This window comes from Eleutherodactylus coqui, chromosome 2 (assembly GCF_035609145.1).
Source record: "Eleutherodactylus coqui strain aEleCoq1 chromosome 2, aEleCoq1.hap1, whole genome shotgun sequence".
Classification (NCBI taxonomy): Eukaryota; Metazoa; Chordata; class Amphibia; order Anura; family Eleutherodactylidae; genus Eleutherodactylus; species Eleutherodactylus coqui.
Window position 1 is genome coordinate 48,520,931 of NC_089838.1, and position 24,813 is coordinate 48,545,743.

At 47.6% G+C, this 24,813-nt stretch overlaps 1 protein-coding gene across 1 annotated transcript in view; it reads right to left on the minus strand.

Moving 5' to 3' along the window:
• Positions 1-3,192: 3,192 nt before the first annotated feature.
• LRP6 (LDL receptor related protein 6) overlaps positions 3,193-24,813 on the minus strand; it is a 50,554-nt gene continuing 28,933 nt past the window's right edge. The window contains exons 9-23 of the mRNA XM_066590820.1: positions 24,480-24,769; positions 23,884-24,110; positions 22,712-22,896; positions 18,732-19,058; positions 18,447-18,646; positions 16,856-17,067; positions 16,582-16,772; positions 11,223-11,432; positions 11,018-11,143; positions 10,703-10,939; positions 10,507-10,617; positions 10,194-10,424; positions 8,411-8,547; positions 7,060-7,157; positions 3,193-5,896 (exon numbers count right to left, since the gene is read on the minus strand). Coding sequence (XP_066446917.1) covers positions 5,614-5,896; positions 7,060-7,157; positions 8,411-8,547; positions 10,194-10,424; positions 10,507-10,617; positions 10,703-10,939; positions 11,018-11,143; positions 11,223-11,432; positions 16,582-16,772; positions 16,856-17,067; positions 18,447-18,646; positions 18,732-19,058; positions 22,712-22,896; positions 23,884-24,110; positions 24,480-24,769 — 3,065 coding nt within the window. The 3' untranslated portion in view covers positions 3,193-5,613. The remainder of the gene's footprint in view (positions 5,897-7,059; positions 7,158-8,410; positions 8,548-10,193; positions 10,425-10,506; positions 10,618-10,702; positions 10,940-11,017; positions 11,144-11,222; positions 11,433-16,581; positions 16,773-16,855; positions 17,068-18,446; positions 18,647-18,731; positions 19,059-22,711; positions 22,897-23,883; positions 24,111-24,479; positions 24,770-24,813) is intronic.

Consider the following 24,813-nt stretch of genomic DNA (forward strand, 5'->3'; position numbering starts at 1 on the left):
GGTAGGCAGAGGGGAACATATGGAGAAAAGGTCGCTCATGTGGCGCCCCCTACATCTCAGATGAGTGCTGCACCCTGCACAGCCCTAAGGTCAGCCATTACAGATATTCTGAAAAAAGTTGTTAGATTGTCAAGACAAGAAGCGAACTGAAAGACACTTGTGAGGCAGAAATGTGCTCACAGCAGTTGTCGCTTACCCTCCCCCACGCCTTCCAGCCGTTGTCGGTTCCCCTCCCCCACGCCTTCCAGCCGTTGTCGGTTCCCCTCCCCCACACCTCCCAGCCGTTGTCGCTTCCCCTCCCCCACACCTCCCAGCCGTTGTCGCTTCCCCTCCCCCACACCTCCCAGCCATTGTCGCTTCCCCTCCCCCACACCTCCCAGCCGTTGTTGCTTCCCCTCCCAGCACCTCCCAGCCCTTGTCACTTCCCCTCCCCCCACACCTCCCAGCCGTTGTCGCTTCCCCTCCCCCACACCTCCCAGCAATTGTCGCTTCCCCTCTCACCCACGCCTCCTAGCAGTTGATGGCAGCACATTAGTCAACAGGAAGGACACATTGGGTACAGATGAGTTATATTGATCGGTTGTGGTGTACCGACCTTCAGCTGTATCTAATCTCATGTATGATACCATCTACTGAGCTGTTATATCTAATCCCATTGCGTGATACTAGCTGCTGGGCCACTGTATCTAATCCCATCATGTGATGCAATATTCTGAACTGGGTATCTAACCTTATCCTGTGTGGTACTATATCTAATTCTATCATGTGTGATACAGCCTGCTGAGCTGTGTATCTAAGCACAGTATGTGAGAGGCTTCGATCCATCCGTTCAGCCTGTCAGGTTGATCCAGAGGAAGCCGCTCATTTTCATTCTGTAAGGATCCCCCTTTCCTTTCCAACTCCTAATTTCGCTCCCTGGCTCTGGGCACCACTGGCAGCACTCTATAATGCCCTCATGGATGGAGACTGCCGGTTACATTCCAGGTTTCCATCTGGATGCCGTTTTCAGATAGTGAGATGGAAGAAACAGTGAAGAAGAAAATGAGATGTGAATAGGCACTTATGACAGTATACAGAGCTATAGGAGACCAGATAGTGCCCCCTTATGTTATATACTGGATCGGTATTTAGCGTTTACTGTATAATCCATCAACAAGGTTACTACATTAAAAAGTAGAGGGCCCAATATCAGCCCCCTGTAGCAACTCCCCCTCCTCGTAACCCCTTCAACACAAAGCTCTATGATGGTCCCCCACTAGTGATCACCTCCAATCCCAATGGCTCCTCACTAGTAACCTGTGACCCATTCTAAGGATGCAGCAGTAGAGGACTACTCTGGCAAGGATACAGTCTCTCTCACAGTCTCTCTCTCTCTCGGAGTGTAGCACCTGTCTGATCCTTAACCGCCATCTTCATGCTCAGCTTTCTCCCTCCTAACACGCACAAGATGCATCAGCACAGAACCAGCTTAAGTCTGTACCATCTGTGCCTGCGCAGGAGGACAGTGCCATTACCTTCTGTATTCACCTAAAGCAGCTACAGACTTGTACTGGGTGACCTTTTGAAAAGTTTGGTCTGTCAACTTTAATCAAAAAGTATAGTCCAAAGAGAACCAGAACTTTACCAAATACCCATAAAGCTGGTGTACAAGCATAAGAGCTGTAACAGCCCTGTATATACACTCAGAGGTCACCTAAGAGGGTAGCGAAGAACTGCTGAGCAGTTTTTAAGGCAAAGTTACTTTCGCAAGAAACTCACACCATTTGAACGCAGCCTTTAAAGGGATGTCCAGGTTTAGAAAAACACGGTTACCCCCTGTGATTAGACCTGTGTGGTGATCATCAGTAACTGGGTAGTAGGGTCCATCACACAGGAACTCTGACTCCTTGAGAACATAAAGCTAAGCAATTCCCAGGTGATTACAATACAATTAGAACCAGTAACGCAGACGACAGTCTCAGATTTGAGCTGGCTTTCACTTTTCTGCTTGATTTTGCCTGGATCGCCATGACTTCCTTCTTCCAGCCACATTACATCTTTGGAAAATTTAACCTACAGATGTATTTGGCTTCTCGCTTTTGCAGGATGAATGGATAGAGTGAGTACAGCTGTCGGGGTCAGGATGGATGGAGTGGAGCTGTGGGGATCAGGATAGATGTAGCGGAGCTGTGTGTGAGATGTCTGGGGTATCAGGATAGATGTAGCGGAGCTGTGTGTGATGTCTGGGGGATCAGTTTGGATGTAGTGGAGCTGTGTGTGATGTGGGGATCAGGATGGAGGAAGCGGAGCTGTGTGTGATATGTGGGGATCAGGATGGATGTAACGGAGCTGTGTGTGATATGTGGGGATCAGGATGGATGTAACGGAGCTGTGTTGATGTCTGGGGATCAGGATGGATGCAGCGCAGTTGTGTTTGCAATGTGTGAGGATCAGGATGGATGTCTGGCCTTGCAGTGACAGTGTCGGGACCCGAGGATGACAGCAGAGGAGCAGTAAACGCAGTACAAGGTTTGTACCATGTACTGCATGTAATCTTGTATGTTTAGGTGGTATACATTACCAGTTGTACATATAATTATGTACAGGACATATCCAGGTTACAACAGCATCACTGTATACAGGGGATATATATCTCCTGAATATAGTGATATGGAACATGCTGGGGAAACCTGGGTATCTCCTGTATATAATTATATATGTACAGCTGGTATAAGCTAGATATCCCCTGTATATAGTGATGCCCAGAGGTCAAATAATGTAATAAACCACGCCCCAAGCCATGCTGTAAAAAGTTTTTCCCAGGGGTGCCCCAAGGCTTAACCCTTTCCGAACCACTGGCTGACGTCTAAAGACATTCGGATTGAAGGCTGTAGAGCTCTGATGTCGACAGATGTCCGGTAGGGTATTCTTACTGTAGATTACTGGCCACTCTGTTATCGGAGGCCTCTCCAGCGTATCACATACTGCAGTACTGGCTCTAGCGAGCAGATGGCGCCATTATATAATGGCAGAAAGAGAAAGGGTTAAAAGGTTGGGAAACACTGAAATAGGGGGCCTAATGAAGTGTCCATTCAGTGTATGTACTGCTCTCGTTCGCAGAAGACAACTGCGGTCCTATTCACGGAGCGTGGAGATATTTTGCCCCTTTTAAATCACCCCATCTTGAAAGAAAAAAAAAAAACACAGACGCCGTTTCAGGTTTTGAGCTTTTGTTTTATTATAAAAATTAACTCTGTTACAGCTCGGTGTACAGTAATGGCGGCTCTTTATACAGGAGATGGTGATGTATTATACACAGCGTACAAACTCAAGCTCATATCTTACAAAAGATTTAAAAAAAAATTTGTATGAGCGCGCGGCGCCGACCAAATGTTGGTCAATATCATAGATCCTTCATACGTCCTTGTGCAGATCTGTCGTACCAGAAAGTAGTGTTATGGCTGGAAGAAGCTAATGTTACGAGGGGTGGGTCCATGGCCAACGACCCTGCACTCCACAGGGGTCACGCCCCTCCTCTTTACTGTCCCTTAGGGACCTTGGTCACTGCAAACCTGATTGCCTTGTGTCAGTATCATTAGGATCAGCTATCAACGTTACCAGGTTGGCAGCCATCACCCACAAGGACAGTTAACGCTTTGGTAAGAGCGCCAATTGCCCGGCTGCACATGTGCTTGCATGTTTAACCTGGTAATTGTTGGGAAACCGAGTGTGCTAATTGCTCATGCAACAGCACCGTAATAGGCTGGCGGCAGTCATATAGGGGGAAGGTCAGGGTTGCTTAGTCCCTCCACCCCCACAATAAAAATGGGTGTTAACATTCCATAGAAGAGATGCGGAAATGGTGCAACTGTCTCTTCAAAAGGGGTGGTCCAAACAAAAACATGACTTTCTAAAACAGCGCCACACCTGTTCACAGGTTGTGTGTGGTACTGCAGCTCAGCACTTCCTTCATCTCAATGGTGCTAAGCTGACACATTGATAGTTGTGGCGCTATAACTGTTAAATCGCAGCCATGTTTTTTCTGATGTTAAGACAACCCCTTCAAGGATTACACCTGCTCAGATCCTACATCGGTCCCTATAACAAGAATGAGTCTCTTCCGTCAGTGACCATCAGTGAACAAAATGTTAACGCTTCATTCCCCTCCACCGTTAGATCCCGTATTGTGCCGCCATATCATGCTCCAGACATGAGGCGAGAGATAACATTTGCTATCCTCCACTCCTGCCAAAGAAAACCATCTTGAAACCCCGCCTATAGTGGTGAGTGGACATCCTGCACGGACATATATTTCTATATACACAGGTAAACGGCATATAAACATGAGTATAAAAATGTTACATAGTTTATAAATACAGTACAGTATCTACATCGTACACGCTATAAAAACAGTTAAACATTCGCAGCTTGTGTAAAATAGAAACAAATACGTCTTGTAAATTCTCCAGCTGCCGGAAGAGGGGGGGGGGGGCATCTGTGACGGATCAGGGAGGGAGACAAACTTTGGCGATACACATTAAAAACAAATTGCAACATAAGCAACAAGTCCCCCCCTCCAAGTGGTTTTACCCAGTGCTCCGCTGTGGTATCAGATTAGTGGTATGGAAGCAACCCTCACAGAGCAGGGGGGCAAGGGGCAACTTGTACACATCCAATAGATACAGGCCAGGAGACAGTAAGATGTGTTATAAGATACTATTACAATTGTATTGATGACTGTACAGGAAATAAGCCCCACCCTCTGCTCTATTCCCTATGTGAGTGGTCTCTAACCTATGACTGTCAGGGAAGGCTAGGAGTTGTAGTTTCTCAACAAGCACAGGCTGGAGACCACTGGATAATTCCTATGTCGAAGAGTCTACAGTGGACACCTGATAGCTTACTTCAACCTTGTAGCCTGAAATGCAGCATAAGTGGTGTTCCCCTTTAAATCTTAAAGGTATAGCACATAAAGTTTTTCAATAAACATGATTAAAATGACTAGAGAGACGCTTCCAATTATACAGTACCCACCCAGTCGCAGTCCATTTAAAGGGTCTCTATAGCTTTAAAAAAAAAAAAACGGAAAAAAAAAAAGTTAGTTGTATGGTGAAGGTTTAGCCCTGCAGTGGCAGGACGTGCATATTTGCACACATAGTGATGCCCGCTGTACCATTGCAGCTCAGGCATTTGTCCTATGAGCAAAAAAATAAAACATTCTATCATGGGGGTTAATTCTTAAAGCGTCCCCAGACCCCGTACAGCACTGGAGGCACCTCCTCTTCGACACTTAGACCAGGTTTTTATTACTGCGCCTTCCTGGCAGCGGTTTAAGGCATCGTGTGTAATCCATTTGCAAAAATAGATAATTTCTATATATTTATATATTTGTACAATATACGGGGCAGAATGGGGATCCTTTATACAAAAGCTTAGACGTCTGATGAAGGGGGAGGAGCGCGCCCCGCGTTTATGAGGAGCGAGCTAAGAAAATATATAAATATCTTTCTGTATGTACAAGTCCGTCCGCGGGATGACTCTGCCTTCCCCCGTTTAATCAAAAAAAAAAAAATCTGTACATAGAATTGACAACATTGAGGCGCAAGAGGTTGTTATATATACAGGGCGGGGGTCTCACGAGGAGTCCGTACATGGGGAGGGGGGAGGCGGGTACAGATGATGAGAGTAGCTGCGCTCTGTGTATGGAGATGGAGGACAACTCTCCTCGGCGGACAGGTACTGGCTCCGCGGTGTCGGGGGAGGCGGCACCGGCTCAGAGTCGTAGTTCAGATCACTGGTGTAACCTTTGGCGTTGGCTGACATGAGGCGGTGGCTTGGAGTATAGTCGCTGTCGCACATGTCTGTGCTGCACGGCGTGGTCGGAGGAGCAAAGTGACGGTAGCTGTACGGCCTGTAACTGAAAGAACAGACACAGTAAATACGTGCAAGTTCTGCAACGCTCTAATAGACAACGCAGGGAATTAAGAGCGCAAGTGCGAGGTTTCTGGCGGCATCAAGAGTCACAAATTGAGTGTAAATGGGTGACCTCTATTGTACAGCATCAGCGATATTTAAAAAGTGGGCAGGTTTAGCAGATGGCACACAAACACGTAGTGAAAACGGTGCATATTTCACAGGGCATAACAGCATACGGCCGTGTGAACGAGGACTTAGACATTATGTGTTGCTTCATTGGCCAGCGTCCCTCATGTGTGCACTGCTGGCCAATCAGAGGAGAGAGTAGAGTCTTGCATTGCTAACGCATCAGTAGTTTATCGAGACATGGCGCGGACATCCTTGTTTGTCCGACACTAAAGGATTATTTTAAAGGGGTTATCCAAGGGTAGAAAACGATGGCTGCTTTCTTCCAGCACCCCCCTTGTTTGTGGTATTCCAGGTCTATTGAAGTAAAGAGCGGAGCTGCAGGGGTGGCATGGTGTTTTAAAGAAAGCAGACATGTTTTTCTGGACAACCGCTTTAATTACTAGGCTTAAAGTGACCCACCGGTCAAACTAAGATGGCAGCACCACTTCTGGCTACCCGATGCACGCTGCGCATTGGCGGTCTAAGGCGTTACAGGCTGCTGGACTGGCCAATCAGTAGTTTGTAGAGTCTTGCATTGGTAGCGCATTAGACGACAGACACGGTGCGGCCATCTTTGTCTAGAACCGGAGGGTCGTTTTAATACATCACACTCCAATGTGCAATTCTTCAGCATTTTCAACATCTCAGCTTGCTGTCTATAAAAGGGAACATTCTAGTTTAAATCTAGAGACAGAACTCATCATACTTCTCACAGTGGAGGATGTGTAGCCAATGTATCCAAGCTCAGCGGCCTGGACTCCAGGATTGTCTACACTGGATACATTGTAACAAAGCTTCAGCTAGGAGAAGCATTACGTTTCTTCACAGTGACTATCAATTTAAATTTTGGTCACTAACAGCAATCAGAGATCTTGATCTGTGCTCCGATATGTGGAACATACGGATACACTGCCATGCCATCACACGGGCCGAGCGCAGCGCTGTTAGGAGATGAGTGGCCTCACCAGACTATCTGATGTCATGTGACCTCCTTACCTGTATGAGCGGTGTGTGGAGGGGCTGTTGGAGGAATAACCGAACTCCATGGTGTAGTGCGAGCGCTCCGTCGCGGGAGAAGGTGGAGGATTCAGAATCTGAAAGGAAAAGACAAAAAGACATGATGACGGAAGACTTCACACGGAAATATGGCGGAAATTGCCAGGCAGATTGCGTCCATTAATTGGGCTAAACCTGTACGCAGACTGTGCCAGTGTTTTATAGTATGAACGTGGCCCAACGCTGCATGGGAAACTGTTGGGTATTGAAGTACTGCAGTGTATTATTAGAGCAATCATAGCATTGCAGGTTTACACAGACATTAAAAGAAAAATAAAACTTTAAAACTTAAACATTTTTTCTTTTTATAAATGTGCAGTTTTTGGCACCATTTTTTTTAACAAGCCAAAACACAGGTTTGATATTGTTGCATCCATACAATAAAGGCCCCTTTAGACAACGATTATCGCTCAAAATTGATTCAAAAGCCGTCTTTTGAGCAATAATCGTAACTGACGTTGTGCAGTTTTCGTTATCCCGTCGCTCATCGTTGTCTTTCAGCGTGCACACGAAAAAAAAAAAAAAAAGGAACAGGTCGACGAAAAAAAAAAAAGTTGTGGCTTTTCAAAAGAGGAGATGAAAATCCCCCCAAAATTGTTGCGTTCTTAGGTCAAAAATTGGTTGCGTCACCAAGATGTTAAATTTGGTGTACCCTGTGTCACCGCCTGCATGCCACTTTCTGAAATCTATGGCAGATAAACCCTGGTGTAAAGGATAAGGAATTGTAAAGCCCCGCCCACTCCCCTACCCCCAAACAAGAGGGGAAGCGAATGTAAAAAGCTGGAAAGTCACAATTTAGCACGCAAAAATGTGGACATTTTTAGTGCCAGAATTCTGGTGTAAAGAGCTTTATGAATTCTCCCTCCAAGTATATCAGAACGTTGTAGAACTTTTCATTACACAGCAGTTATAGGGCGACAAAGGAAGTGCCCCTCTAACCACTTAAATGCCGCGGTCCGTACTGATCATGACATCTAAAGCTTTTAAATGGCCAAGATCAGCCTTATCTCTGAACCCGGCTGTTGCAGCAGCGTCACCTCAAGCCCCGAGCCATCACAGTGCTGAACATCTATGGCGGACTGTGCAAGGCTGGTTTATCTTGCTTTGTGGTATACAAAGTGTTAAACAGAGATCTCCTTTAACAGCAGGACCACCGCAGCGTATTGCAGCCTCAGTCCTGCACAGTGGCAGCACCCGCAGTGTAGGAGCGCCGCTACAGTACACTGCGGACTCCTGAACCATTACGGAAGTACGAGGATGCTGATGACATCACATTTACAGGGAGACTCACCGGTGGGAAATAGGTTCCTTTGGTACTTGATGAGCTGCTGGAGGAGGCTCCGGTCACATGTGCGCGGTCATACGGGGGCCCGCTGCTTCCGCCCATGATGCTCAGGGAACTAATCACAGACTTGCCGCGTGACATCCCTGCAAATGAAAGAAACCATGAAGGGTGCAGGAAGGACACGATGACTGCAGGGGGCGGAGCGCTCGCACGTCTCACAAGGTGCTGCAGTTTCTGAAAGTTGGGCTTTTTACGTACTTGCGCTGCTGTGCACTAATAGCACTGCTCGAAGTGACGGGAACCCCAAAGCATCATAACCCCAAGTCACTAACGCTGCATTAACCCCTTCAAGACCAGAGATTGAACACTTATTTTTGTTTTTTCTCCTCTCCATCCAAGCGCTAACACTTTAATCTTTCCATTGAGATAGCGGTATGAGTGCTTGCTATTTACGGGACAAGTTGTATTTTTTACCTCTATCATTTACCATACTGTAGGATGTACAGAAAAAAAAATTGTACCACCATTTGGGGGTATTTAAGAGTTTAGGTTCTTTTTTTTTAATGGGAGTTTTTTTTTAAACTATTTAACTGTTAAAAAAAACCCAAAGACGTTATGCAATATATTTTGTGTTTTGCAGTATATAGTGATTTTTAATGTTGCTTGCCACAGGCAAGTCTTAATAGGCATCTATGTGTGGCATCCCTGGGAGCCTTTAGTAGCCTCTGGGTTGTCATGCTAACCTATTGGCAGCCGCCAATAGCATTGTGGGAGGGTGCAGAAACAGGTCCTCCCTCCCGCTAACTGAACCAGTTGATTGTCATGGTCAGAGCCAACTCTGATCGCGGCAGTTACTAGCGGCTGCCAGCTGCTGGGTATGGAGAGGACTTGGCTCGCAAAGCTACTCCATACACTCTTGAGGTCGGCAGGACATTTATAGTCCTGAAGTGGTTAAAGAATCAAATACAGCGTCACACTTCAGGGGAAGTCAGTCTGGGAGGAGTTACTGTAGTTTTCTGACTAGAAGATAATTTTCAGCAAGTAAATAAATAATCTAGCTAAAAAGTTCCTGCACTTTCTAATCCAGAGGCAGGTTGGGGGTCTGACAGTTCCAGGGACCCCTGACCCTTGCCTTAATGATCTGGCATTTTGAGGCTGATACACGCTGCGCTATCAGGAGAACTCTGCAGGCAAATATACCGCGCTTGCACAGTCCTCTCTGTGCCGGCCAGTGCATCAGGAGCGAGTCCTGTCCAGCTGATGAGGGCCGAGAAAGACTAAATGCATACATGACTGAATGAGCGAGCGATGAATTAGTTTGTTGGTCAGTTTCTGCATGCGGATCGACTGCTTGTTTACCGGGGAAGGGGAGTCAAATAGTCCAAAAAAAAATCTTGTAGTTCATATGCAGCTTATCACATGAGGTCACCATGATGAGAAGGGAGTGCTGCTGCAATCATGTGACCACAAATACAATCTAAGGACTGCAAACCACCTGGGAGTGAAGAGAGGAAACGGCGAGAGTTAAATAGTTAACACTGAAGAGACTGTTCCGAATTCCTGCGGAGAGTGTGCGTGCAAACACTGGCTGGAGCTACACACGGCCCAGCGATCGGGCAAACAAGTGTTCCTACAAGCGATCTCGTCCAAGCATAAAAGATCCTTTATAGCTGCACATAACCATCAGCGTTGCAGCACTTCCTTTCACAGGACAGTCCCGTCATACGCAGGACGAGCCCAATGGATGCAGTGTAGGAGTTAATACTTTTCAAGATGGCGATGCACCCACCTGGCAGGGAGCTGGTAAGAGAGCTTGGGTGCGGCACGTAGCCCAGGGGTACAGAGGCCGGTCCGTGCACCACATAGTCATTTGCCATAGTCTCGCCATCTCCCTTCATACGGGGGCACAACACCCTCTGGCAGACAAAGTAGACCCCGCCGACCACAAAGACGGTGAGGATGACGCCGATGATGGAGCCGATTGTGTTGGTTGAGGGTGGAGGCGGCTCCTCTGTGGGATCTGAAAGGGACGATATACAATGTTATGTGGGAGGGGGGTCACCATGAATGGGAGTGTGTGCAGCGTTTAGTCACAGACTTACAGCAGCCCAGTTCATCGGAGCTGTCGCTGCAGTCCCTGTTGTGGTCGCAGCGTCGGTGTTTCCCGATGCACTGCCCGCTGCCGCAGTGAAACTGGTCAGCCGTGCACATTTCTGAGGAGAGAGGAGGAACGGTTTAATGAGATCTAAGAAAAACTACAACTCACAGCATGCTCTGTGCATCTGAAAAGATGCCTACCGTTGCAGCTCTTCTCGTCAGACTTGTCCTGACAGTTGGCCTCACCGTTACACCTGAGAGAAGAGTCGATGCACTGCCCGCTGGCACACTGGTACTGAGTGCTGGAGCACTTGGGACAGTTATGTTCGTCGCTGTTGTCAACGCACTCCATGAAGCCATCGCAGCGCCACTCGGCGGGGATACAATCCACCTCCCCAGTGTAACAGGTGAACTGCTGCGGGGAGCAGGTGGGAGGCTCTGCAAAAACCAGAAAATAGGGGGGTTAATGCCCAGTGAAGGCAAGGGACAAGTTTATGCATACCAGGGGACACCCACCTCCGCAGGACAGCTCGTCTTGTAGGAGGACCAGGTGAATTGGGCATGAGCAGCGGGTCGTTCCGTCACCTTTCACAATGCAGATGTGTGAGCAGCCGCCGTTGTCCTGAGCGCATGGGTGCTCTTCTGCAAGAGAGGGAAACAGTCAACCCACACGCATCCGATACCAACAAGCCACCATATTGTCGGCGACTGCTGAACTCACTGTATTCCTTCACACTCAGCTCCGTCACCGCATGGATGTCAGTCAGGAAGGGGATCCGAGCTTGGATCTTTGTGCGCCCCTCACGTCCTGTTTTATCGATGCGTTCAATCATTTGCTGCTGTCGGTCGATCCAATACAGGTGGTTCCCGAAAACCGTGAGACCCACTGGCTGCAGCACGTTGGAATCCTCCAGCACAACGCGATTGCCACCTGTCAGTGAGAGGTCAAATGAAAGAACGAAACTTTACAGGTATGTCGGCAGATTAAATGTCCTCTTAACCCCTTAGTGACCAAGCCTGTTTGCGCCTTAATGACCAGGCCAAATTTTGCAAATCTGACACGTGTCATTTTAGCATGGAAAAACACCAGAAAGGTTTTGCATATCCAAGCGATTCTGGCATTGTTTTTTCGCCACATGTTGTACTTCATTTAGGTGGAAAAAAAGACCGATAGAATTTGTGTTTATTTATTAAAAGCACCAAAATTGGGAAAATTTTGAAAAAAAGCGTCATTTTTTCACATTTCCAACTGCAATATCTCAAATATGTGCAAACTTAATATAAAAATTTTTGCTAAGATTTAGATTTCCATCCGTTTACTTTATTTTGGGCGCACAGTGGAAAAACTTTCGTTTTTTTTTTTTACCATTTAGGAGACGTACAAATGTAACATTACTTTTCAGCATTTTGAGGAACACTTTGTTTTCCTACACCAAGCCAAGATTGGAAAGGCTCATAGGAGTCAAAATGATAGATACCCCCACAAGTGACCCCATTTTAAAAACTACACCCTTTAACGTATTCACTGAGGGGTGTCAGGAGTATTTTAACCCCACAGTTTTTTTTCAGGAGTCAATGCAATTTAGAAGAGAAAAAACTAAAATGTCATATTTTTGCAAATATGTCATTTTGAAGACAGGACTTTTTTCTATAGTACACATGAAAATTAGGATTTGCACCCCAGAATGGATACCCGTTTGTCCCGTGCTCAGAAATATACCCATTGTGGCCCTAATCGTATGTCTGGATGCACAATGGGGCCCAAAATGAAAGGAGCAACCGGTGGCTTTCGGAACAGAAATTTTGCTTGAAGGATATTTAGTCCCCATTGCCCACTTGTAGAGCCCTTGAGTGACCAAAACGATGGAGACCGCCCACAAGTGACCCCATTTTGAAAAGTAGACCCCTTAACGAATTTATCTAGGGGTACGATGACTTTTTTGACTTTGCAGTTTTTGAATGAATCTAAGCCAAGCCGAAAGAAAAAAAATACGATTTTCATTTTTTTGGTAATTCTGTCATTTCAAAAGCAGTTTTTTTTGTACCGCACATATATGAATGAAGACTTGCACCCCAAAATAGATACCCCTGTTTGTCCTGTGCTCAGAAACATACCCATTGTGGCCCTAGTATTACGTCTATATGCACAATGGGGCCCAAAATAAAAGGAGCAACCGGTGGCTTTCGGAACAGAAATTTTGCTTGAAGGAGATTTAGGCCCTATTGCCCACTTGTAGAGCCATTGAGTGACCAAAACGATGGAGAACCCCCACAAGTGACCCCATTTTGAAAAGTAGACCCCCTAACGAATTTATCTAGGGGTATGATGACATTTTTGACTTCACAGTTTTTAAATGAATCTAAGCCAAGCAGAAGGAAAAAATTATGATTTTCATTTTTTTGGCAATTGTGTCAATTTAAAAACTGGTTTTTTTTTTACAGTGTACATAGGAATGAAGACGGTCACCCCAAAATGGATACCCCCGTTTGTCCCGTGTTCAGAAACATACCCATTGTGGCCCTAATCTACTTACAGGACACATGGCTAGGCCCATAATGGAGGGAATGCCTGCTGGATTTCAGGGCAGAACTGAATAAATTCCAGGCCCCATTGCCCACTTATACAGAAAAAAAAAATTGACTTCCTAAAAATAATCCCTCCCCCCCCCCCCCGCCATCCCCATTTTTTTTGGCATTCCCTAAATATTAGATAAAGGTAATAATATAAACTGCGTTTTATGTCCGAAGACAGGGGTAATTACGGAGGCTGGTTGGGTTGGGCACATGGGGCAAGAAAAGCGGGTATCCCCCCCCCCCCCCTCCTTTCATGTATTTTGGGGGGTATTTCGTAACCTCAGCGGCGGGTATGGGGTGTAAAAAGTGGCGCTCTGTAAGGCTTTGTAATTTTGCTGCGGTGCGGCGGTCTCACAGACAAGGCGCACAACAAGCTGCTCTTGGAACTGCAGGAAGGCGAGCGTTCCCGGGGCTTCTTGTAAATTACGGATTACAGGTAGCGGTCTGAATAACGCCGGGCTCACACGGCCGTAGGTGGAATCCGCTTGCGGAGGCCCGCAGCGGATCCCAGCTGTGAGCCCGGCTGTGACCCTGCGTACGGCCGCGTAATGTACTGCGCATAACTGCCTACTCACACAGGCGTTTTTTTGTTTATATTTCCCGTGCCGTCGCTTAGAGATGACCCGGGTACCCGCAGCCCGTACACAATGTGTTTGCATAAGGGCTGCGGGTATATCCGTGGTCATAGAGCACAATGGGCTCTAGGTCGCGGATATCCGCGGTAAAATGTAGCATGTCGTGTTCTGTTTCTGCGAGTGGATTACGTAATTCCGACCCGCTAATTGGGGGGAATTGTGTAATCCAATGCATGCGATTGATCCGTGGATTACCGCTGATCAAGCGCATGCAGAACCCGTAATTCCTCTCCGGTCATGTGTGACCGGCCTAATGTTAGTTCGCTACTTTATCACGTGACCAGGGACCGCTCAACGAGGCCCCCGGTCACTGCTCCAAGCACTCAGCGACCGTTGGTCGCTGGGAGCAAGGAGATTTAAAATTTCCTGGGCTCCCCGGCTCCTGCGAATGTGTCCAGCATTTTGCTGGCGGGCGCATACCCAGAAGCTGGCAGGATCCATGGAGGATAATCGCATCTGGATTCAAATGCGGAAGCCTCCGAGATGTTTCATCTTCCCCCACCGATCGCATCGGTGAGGGGAGATGAAACTGCCACTTTTTAAAGAACTTTTACGTGATCGCCATTATGCATTGGATAACGGCGATCACGTGACCAGTAACCGCATACTGCGGCTCCCCGTGACATCTCCAGGCTCTTGGCGACCTTTGGTAGCCAGCATCAGGGAGATTTTACATTTCTTGGGCAATCTTTCACTTTTGCGCATGCGTCCGCCATCATGCTGACGGGCGCATGCGCAGAAGCTGGGGTAAGGTCCACGGATCAACATCCCACCAGGGAACAAATCCGGGACCTTGGGTACGTAATTTCATCCCCCCTTACGGATACGATCTGTAAGGGGAGATGAAACTTTAACTTTTCAAACTTAACTTTTTTTTTTTTTACTTTTTAACTTTATATGATCACCGTTATCCGATGCATAACGGTGATCATATGACTGGAAACCGCATACAGCGGTCCCCAGTCATATCTCCCTGCACTCGGCTATCTGTGACAGCCGGGTGCAGGGAGATTTTGAATTTGCCAGGCTCGCCGGCTTCTGCGCATGCGCGCCACATCGGCACATCGCAGAAGCCAGCGGGGAGTCCCGACACCGGCCGGAGGACATCGGCGGACCTGAGGTGAGTATTTTCACCTCCCCTCATGGATCCGATCCATGAGGGGAGGTGAAACTTTTCTTTTTTTTACACTTTTTTGCACTTTTCCGCGATCGCCGTTATCCATTGGATAACGACGATCGCGGTACCGGGGACCGCTCACTGCGGTCCCCGCTGACATCTCCTGTAGGTAGCCGGGAGCCACGAGATTTTAAATTTCCCACGTCGCCGGGCCTTCTGCGCATGCGGCTGACGTAATGCCGCCTGGCGCGCATGCGCAGAAGGACGGCTACGGGGCCCGAAGCATCGGGACAGCGGGGAGCCGTGCCGCGGACCTCGGTGAGTAATTTCAGCTGCTCCGATGGATCCGATCCATCAGGAGCAGCTGAATCTTTAACTTTTATTGCAGTTTTTATTTACTTTTTTGCGATCGGCGCTATCGATTGGATAGCGCCGATCGCAATCCCGGGGGAGGGGGGGGTCCGAACAGCCCGGGATGACAGCTCCATGCTGTCAGCTACCTGCGGACACCGACAGCATGGAGCTGTCACGTCCACAGCCCGAGGGGCTTTATTCTCTGCAGGACACGTTTTTACGTCCTCAGAAAATAAAGCCCACTTTGGGAGGACGTAAAAACACTATGGGCTGGTCGTTAAGGGGTTAAAAGGCGTTGTCTCTACGAGCTCCGGCATGTCATACTGCACCGCCAGCGGAGGGCGCTGCAGGAGTGTGTCTATCTGGCCCTTTAACCCCTTCCTGCCACAGAAAGTAAACTAGGGAGGGAAGCAGTACCTGCAAATGAATGCAAGCTGAGCCCAAACCATGCGCAGCAGCAGGGATCAGCAAGAATACAGATCTCCAACATTGATCGAGACATGTAAAGGGTTAATAGCGATCGTGACATGCGGAAGGTTCACAGAGGAAGGGCGCTGTCTCTCTCTGTGACTTCATCGGCCCTCTGCTATGTAATCACGGAAGCTATAGGGTTGCAACCGGATGCCAGACAAGGGTGTTCGGTTCTGGTATAACCTGAGGGCTATGAGAAGTGATAATAGCATCGCAGGTTCAAATCCCCTACAGAGAAGAAAAAAAACAATTTCCCAAAAAGAGGGGTTTTAGGGCGCCCACCCACTGGCGTTTGCGATTTTCGTGCGTGAAAAACGCAGCGTTTTCGCGGCTTTTCCATTAATTTCCATTGACTTTCATGGGTGCATTAGGAGAAAAATAAGGACACATATGCAACTGACAGTTCCTATGTTAAAAAACGCAACGCAAAAAAAAACGCCAGTGGACAGGAGTACATTCAATTCTAATTGCTCTTGAGAAAAAACTCAAAACGCAAAGAAAAAAAAAACAAAAAAAAAAAAATCGCCAGTGGGTGGGCGCCCTTATTGTGCAAAAGTGGAAAAACCTGAAAAATCTAATAAATGTTGGCATTGTTGTAATAGAACCACGGAAAAGAAATGTAATCAGGTTATTTACACCACAAGAAGAAAAAAAAATGGCAGAATTGATGTTTTCTCTTCCTGCCCTCCCAAAGTAAATATCAATTTCTATAATACATTATATGAACCCAAAACATGGTGCCAATAAAAACTACAGCTCGCCGCACAAAGAACAACCCTCATTGGGCCGATGGAAACAAAAAACAAAGTTCTGGCTTTTGAAAAGTGGAGATGAAGATCCCCCCCCCCCCCCCAAATTGCTGCGTCCTTAGGACCAAAACAGGCCGCGTCACTAAGTGGTTAAGGACAGTAAAACACAACGCTGCTCACCAGACAGGTCGCTGCTCTCGATCCGTCTCAAGTCTGAATCGGCCCAGAACAACTTGCCCATTTTATTATCCAGAGCGAGCGCGATGGGTTTACTGAGACCAGTGAAGAAAAGAACCTCACGCTCCGTCCCGTCCAGCGCGGCACGCTCAATTTTGGCGGAACGATCCTGTAAATTGGTGAAATACATATACCTGGAATGGCAAAACAGCAGCAGCGTTAGATCAGCAGAGCAGGACGTCAGAGATTTACCGCTCAGAGCGACCCGCCCACTCACCCCCTCTCTGGGTTCACCAAGATGGCTCTGGGTCGGTCCTGTTCTCCTCTCAGGACTATTCCAATAGCACGGCCGTCCATGCGGGTTACGTTGATGACGTTTGTCGCCTCGCAGGTCCAGTAGATGAAGCGGCTGTAGATGTCGATGCTCATGTCATAGGGCTGCATGTCTAGGTTCTGGTTGGGGTTTGTGTTGGAAACCACAGTCACATTCTGCAATGAAGTGGTTAAACCGGAAACAATGTCAAGACCTGCTGTGTGTCAAATTACGGTGTATTGTATATCATTATAATAATAATAAAAAAATTAACAGCATGACACACACACTAGCTAGGCCAAAAAAAAAAATTGCTGTTTTTCGTCTGTCAGGTTATTGGGGCTACGGATATGTTCGCCGTACAAGCCACAACCTTTTCTGCTGCGCAAACCCAACTTGATGTTGCCAGAATACCGCTTATCAACTATGCACTGGATCAAAAATTGCTAATATACTGCAACACTAGAGTATTGCAGTATATCGTCGCATTAATTTCATTGTTTGAAGTTAAAATCCCCCGTTAAAACTAAATAAGGGGTTATTCAGACGACCGTTTATCGGCCGGGTATTCACGCCGGCCGATATACGGCATTTCTCTCTGCAGGGGGAGGAGGCTGGAAGAGCCGGGAGCAGTGCTCTGAGTTCCGGCCCCCTCTCTGCCTCCTCTCCGCCCCTCTGCATTATTTGCCATGAGGGGAGGTGGGGCTAATTCCCGAACTTAGCCCTGCCTCCTCTCATTGCACATAGTACAGAGGGGCGGAGAGGAGGCAGAGAGGAGGCGGGAGCTCAGCACTGCTCCCGATTCTTCCAGCCTCCTCCCCCTGCAGAGAGAAATGCCGTATATCGGCCGGCGTGAATACCCGGCCGATATATGGTCGCCTGAATAAGCCCTAAGAGTGTAAAGAAATATTTAATAAAGTTTTCTTAATAGTAAAAAACAAAAAAAAAAGTAAAACAAAAAAACAAAAAAAAACCTACTTTTCCCTATTTAAAAAAAAACAAAACAAAAAACTATAAAACCCCACATATTTGGTATTACTATGTACGTAAAATGACATCAGAATTGCTTTTTTTTTTTTCTAGCTCCAAAAATTTTGATAAGTGATAAGAAACGTCAGTTTCCCAATATGGTACTAATAAAAACTAAAGCTCACCCCGCAAAAAAACGAGCCCTCACACCACCCAACTGACAAAAAACAAAAACACAGTTAGACATCAAAATATGGTGATGAGAAAAACACAAAAAAACCCACTTTAAAAATAGAACAAAAAACAAAAAAAAAAAACAAACAAACTACCACCACTTTGGTGTCCCCATGTGAACCCTTTACGTGCCGTGATCAACACTGAAAGTCCGTCGCAGCTTCTGAGCCGCACGTAGGATGCAGACGTATGTCCATTTGTGGGAGTTGCTTCCCAACCAGAAAATACATTTACTTCCTGGGGTGGCAAGTCGTTAAATAAGCGCCAATCAGCGTCCAGCTCATATACAGCGGAGTAATCGTGGTGATTAGCAGTCGGATAATTACTCGTGTACAAAAGATCTGCATCTCACCTGGCTGCCGTCTTCAAGGGCCCTGCGGATGCTCTGCCGGGAATCAATCCAGTACAGGTGCTTCTCCACGGGATCGTAGTCGATGGCGCGCACGTTGCGCAGGTTGTGAATGGGGAGGATGATATCTGGACTCTGCTGCTCGTCAATTACCATGCGGTTGATGGCGTTTTTCTGACTGAAGAGTAGGAAGGCACTGGGAGCTGAGGGGAGACGATCGGACATCATCATATATGGAAACTATACCCCCAATGCCACACATCGCCGCCATGTTCTCCCTGTACTCACCACTACACGTCTTGTTGTCAGTGTTCAGAGAATAGTGCACGGGGCAGCCGCAGGTGTAACCGGTCACCGGAGTGGCCAGGCAGAGGTGGGAGCAGTGGCCATTGCTGGATGCACACTCGTTCCATCCTGACTGACGGGAGGAATGAAACACCAAGATGTCCATGACATAGTCCAGGTGGCCCTGGATGATAGTTCGGTTCTGTCCGCTGGTCTTGTTGGCTCTCTCGATGCTCCGGCGGCTCCAGTCTGTCCAGTAGATGAAGTCCTGGTACTGGGTCAAACCAAAAGGGTGAGGCAAGTCGTCGGCTATGACTTCACGGTCTTGCCCTGTGGAGGAGAAGAATGATCAGGCCAAGGTGTCGGCAGCTATGAACTACAAGCACCAGGGCTGACATAGAAGATGGAGGGACACGTTTGGTCTAGTGATAGATCTGATCTGTAGGGGGCCGCCTGCTAAAACCACCACCGATCGCAAGATTGGAGGTCCTACATACCGTGAATGAATGGAGCAGCAGTCATGCATGTGCATTGATGGAGATGTAGCATTCATTTAGACCTTTAAACCCCCTCTTGGCAATCAACGGGGGTCCCAGAGGTCAGACCACCCACCAGATAGTCAATTCCTATCTTGTGCAGAATACCCCTTCAAGCTTACACTCAAACAGTTCAAATCCTAGCTGGGAAGAAATCAGACCTGGACTTCAACAAAAACTGTGGATCACATTTACAATACTGCAGCTGCACATGTGGAGCGGAGGGGGTTAATATCAGTATGTAAAACCCGGCGCGGAATCCATGCAAAGTAGTGAAGTAAAAAAAAAATCTGTGCTATGTAACCCCTTCCTGACCACCAATACACCTTTTTACCAGCACATGCATATTTTTTCGCAGTGGTTTAGCTGACTAGTGACAGCCAGGCTCCTGCTCTAACCGCCAGAAACCTTGGATCCTGGCAGTTTAACCCCTTACATGCCACAAACAATAGCAACTACAGCATCTAAACGGCTGACAGAGGAAGAGGGCACTTTGAGATCGCATCGCAGAGTGCCGATGGGTGACAAAGGCCTCCATGTCTGCTATGTAGCTCAGACTATTAGGCTGCTGTCATGGAGTTAGTAGAATGCACTACATAAGTAATGCAGTGTACTATCCTAGCGAATGAATGATCTTCAACGCTCCTTCAGGGAATTTAAAAAAAATTTTTAAAAAAAGCTTTTATTGAACTTTTGATGATGTTGTGTTTAACGGAAAGAAAAAATTTTTTTTTGGTGAGGAAAAAAAAAATAAAAGGATTTAAAGAATTGATAATCATTCACCAAATAAAAAAAAACCATATGGGATTACCATAATCATAACGACCCAGACAATGAAAATATTTTATCTCACGAGTGCCGTAAAAATAATTTTAAAAAACGCCAGAACTGCCATTTCCCTTTTGTTCGCCTCCTGAAAAAACGTAATAAATAGCAATCTAAAAGTCACATATACACAAATAAAACTGCAACTCTTCCCGCAAAATACCGCCGACTGAAAAATAAAAAAGCCCTGGATTCTCCGAATGCGGTCATGCAGAATAAACAAAACAAGCCCTCATATGGCTGCCGATGAGTTACAGCTCTTGCAATGAGATGAAAGTTGCTTGGCACAAAGTATGTCGGTCACTAAGGGGTTAATCTGTGGCACAGATTTCCATTCAAATGGATGGAAAACTTGGTGTAGAATCTGCTGCTAATAAATGGCGTGTGAACAGGGCCCAATGGCCCCTCAGCACCCGCTTAGTATCCCGCTGCGATGGAAATAAAAAGCAATTTGGGAAATAATCTGGAAGGAAAGTCCGATCGCTTCTGGCTGCCTGTCCACGGGCGTTTTTGCATTGCGTTCCCAGCAGCCCCCCTGTCCACAAGCAGAGAATAAGAGCAATTCTCAGCTCGCGAGCGGCAAATTACAGCATGCTGCGAATTGCCGCGATTCTCCGCGGTGAGCCCATCTGTCAGATAGGCTCACCGCAGAGATCCGTCTGCAGGCTCCTGCTCCCGGGCGGCGGCATATCGCAACGCCCGTGGACAGGCAGCCTAAGGCAGGGTTTCCTAACTCCGGTCCTCAAGGCATCCCAACAGGTTAGGATATCCTGAAAACATGACCTGTTGGGGTGCCTTGAGGACCGGAGTTGGGGGAACACTGGCTTAAGGTCTTCAGCCCTTCTGCAGAGCTATGCACCTCCACGGTGACAGACGTCCCGCAAGCCTCCTCCCCTTCCATCATTCTCTAATTCTTGTCATCACGTTTGGGCCGCTTTACATGCATAGGGACAATAACATTTTCTACTTTACAACCATCAGTTTCCAACAATGTTTCAACATCTCTGCTTGCCATCAGTAAATGACAGTTCTGTTCTCTGCTTGCTACAATGTATCAATCCTCCGCACCGCTACATTGCATTAAGCTGCCCCCCAAAATTATCAGAACATTCCTCTCCCGAAACTTCAGCAATTGGCCTCCTCACCAAGGGATGCTACAGATGCTACATGATGGTAGACGTGGCCCCACCCCAAATTTTGTGAGATGTGTTGCTGCCATCATTTTCTAAAGGAGTTAATTTCTTTTTGACCCCTTAACGACATGACATACAGTTACATCATGTACGCATGGGGATTTATATGGAACAGAATTGGGAGCCGATCCCGCTCCATACACTGCATGTTTCGGCTGTCTGACAGCTGCCACTCGCCTGCAACAGTCGCAATTAGCATGAATGCTGATCACGGTTGTTAACCCTTTAAATGTTGCCATTAGTTCTGAAAGTGGTATTAAAAATATCCCAATCCCTGTTCAAAGCAACGAATTATTTATCTCCCACATTGAACATCAGAAAATAAAAGCCGTAAAACACAAGAATTGCGCTTTATTGATCGCAGTCTCTAAGAAAAAGAATTGAATAGGAAGTGATCAAAACGTCGTATGAACTCCAAAATGGTACCAATAAAAACTACAGGATGTCCCGCAGAAAACGAGCCAGCGCGAAACTATGCTGACGGAAAAACAAGTTATAGCGGCCAGATTTTTTTTTTTTTTTTTAAATAGTACAAAACAAACAAAAAAACCCCCCACAAACTATATTCTGTGGGTTCCCACAAAAATAGCGCAATTATGTGTTTTTTTCCTTCCCCATCTCTCCATTTAGAAATTTTTAAAATCGTACATTAAAAAAAAAACAAAAAAAAAAAACACAACTCGCCCCACAAAAAGAAAAACAGCCACACCGCTGGAAAAATAAAAGTGTTAGAATTTTTTGAAAGCAAGGGGGGGGGGGGGGGGGGGGGGGGGGAGGGGGCGTGACCTTCAGTGGTTAAATGAAATTGAAGACAGTCTCCCCTCCCCCTCTGATCTCCAGACCATTGGACTTTCTCCACAGACTGTTCTGGTCACAAATTCGCTGCTGATTGCCTCAATTGCCAAAAATTTGAAGACTCCAAAAAAATAGGAATTACAAAATAAACAAAAACGGAATGAAGTACGGCTTCAGCAGGGACACAAAACTGTAACAGCGCGGCTGTCAGGACTCTGCTGGAGGGGAGGATTGTGGGCCGCAGGTTCAGGAAGAGGCTGATAGACGGGGAAGCTTTGTACAAAGAGGATCAGTTACTTAAAACACCGTGTTAAACATTTCCCCCGCAGATAAATCCTTTTTAATGCAAATTAACTTGGTGCATCGAGCGGAGTTTGGCGCCGATCCACCAGCCGCTCGCTTCCTGAAGAGAAACATCCGTGACGCAGGGAACAGACGGCACAGCTGGGAAGCCGTTCATTCACCTGCAAGAGCAGCGCTGGCTGCGGGCCCGGCACACGGCTCAGCGATGGCTGGTGGTATTAAATCTGCATACGTGGCTGAGTGACAATACATTACGTCTCCAGTCACATCAAAAGCGGCAGTTCGTGGATCTCTGACAGCAGGATGCTGCGCCGCACTCAGGACTACTCACCCAGCATGTTGGAGGACTCAATAAGATTGGTGTCGAGATCCGTCCAGTAAAGCCTCCTCTCCGCATAGTCAATAGTCAGCCCATTGGCACGACCCACGTTGGGCACCAGGGTGATGCGCTCACTTCCATCCATAGCTGCCCGGTCAATCTTAGGTTTTCCGCCCCACTCCGTCCAGTACATAAACCTACAGAGACAACACAGAGAGTGTTAGTGTTCACACAGTAGATCACTGCCACCCCCCGACCCTCCAGTCTCGGGCCAGAGCCGCCTTCCGCCTTCCGCCCCCCCCCCCCCCCCCCCCCCCCCCCCCCCACCGAGCCAGAGCCGCCCTACCCTCCAGTCCTGAGCCAGAACCACTGGCCCCCTCTCAACTCTGAACTGCTTCCCACTCCCCTTCAGTCCCAGCCAGGGCTGCATTCCCTATTCTAATTTGTCCGTCATTGAGATTGCAGCTCTGGCCATAACAGGACAGTCAAAACTGTGAATGCAGCTTTGGTTGTAATTGTATAGGCAGGCTAGATTTACATCAGAGCTAAGAATTTTCTGTTTGGCTCCTAGGACGGAGGTAAACAACAGGAAAACATAAGTTTTGGACCAGTCGTAGGATTGACCGACGATGTTGAACGGACGCCGATGATGTCCATCTGGCTTTAAAAATGTCGCCGCAAACTTTCTTGGACGAGATCACTCGCTACGCTACAGTACTCTGTCAAAGGTTTATTGCCCAATTTCTGCTGAAAATTCTGAGGGGGATCAATGGTGGATGAGGTTGAGGGGATCTGCAGAGAATGAGGTGGGCACCCAGACGTAAAGGGATTGGTGACAGATGAGGAGGGGAAGAGGGATTACAGACAGCACTTCTTGAGCCCCTAACTTGAAGGGGTTGTCTCCGGACACGTCGAGTCCAGCCGCAGCTCAGCCCTGAAGCGCATGGCCGTACCATGAGCGCCACCGCTCCGTTCATGTCTATGGGATTGCCGGAAACTCCCATTGATGTGAATGTGTGTACACCTCACGGCTGAGCCACGGCTGGACCCTCTGCATGACAGGACCACCATTTGTGTGACAGCCCCTATTCAGGATGATTTTTGCCCTGTCATGACTCATTCGGTTACAGAGCACCCAAGGCCGGGCTTGGAGTACTGCGTACGCGGCTTCTGTGATAACGCACCCATCTGCTGGGTCAAGGGCAAGTGCCCGGGGGCTGTCTAGGTCCTTCCACACCAGGATCTGCCGATGCAGCCCGTCCAGCTTAGACACTTCAATCCGATTAGTGCCGGTGTCTGCCCAGTAGAGGTTCTTCCCCAACCAGTCCACCGCCATGCCTTCTGGGTAATCCAACCCAAACTGAACCACATGCTCCAGAGCGCTGCCATTCATGAACGCGCGACTAATTGTCTGCAAGGAAAGAGGAGAAAAAAAACAAAAAAACATTACAAAAAAATATATGAGAGCGCTGCCTGTAACAAATCCCTGCTGATATTTATGTCTTACACTCCAGTCAGCTCCAGAGCTGCATTCATAATAATGAACGTCTGTTGGTTATTACCTGTACGGAGCAGCTCTACATCTCTCAGAACGCACTACAGCAGAGCTGCCGAAGAGTTTAGCCCATGTTTCCACCAGTACAGAGATGGAAATCTAGTGAATGCAGCTCAGGATGTGACTGGAGTACAAGACATTGTGTTACCCTTTACGTTCTACTTTTGGCCTTCAGGATCTCACATCCATGGAGGGTTGGGGGGTGGGGGGTGGGAAGTCCCGCACCTTTAAACTTATGTCCGTCCAATAAATCCGGTTGTCCGTGACATCGAAGTCCAGCGCGGACGCTTCCTTCACGCCGGTCAGCGGTATGGCCACGTTGTTATTGTTTGTCTCTAGGGAAATTCGCCGGATGTCCGCCCGGCGAGAGAAGAGAAGGAACGCCTCAGGCACAATGCAGGTCCTCATATCGCTGATGAGCTCCAGGCCGATGGGACAGGCGCAGCGTGGCCCCTGTGGGCGGTAGAGGCACAGGTGACTGCAGCCGCCATTGCTCTCCGCGCACGCGTTGGTCCCTTTAAGAAAGACATTGAAAGTCCATAGAAGGTAAAACAGGAAC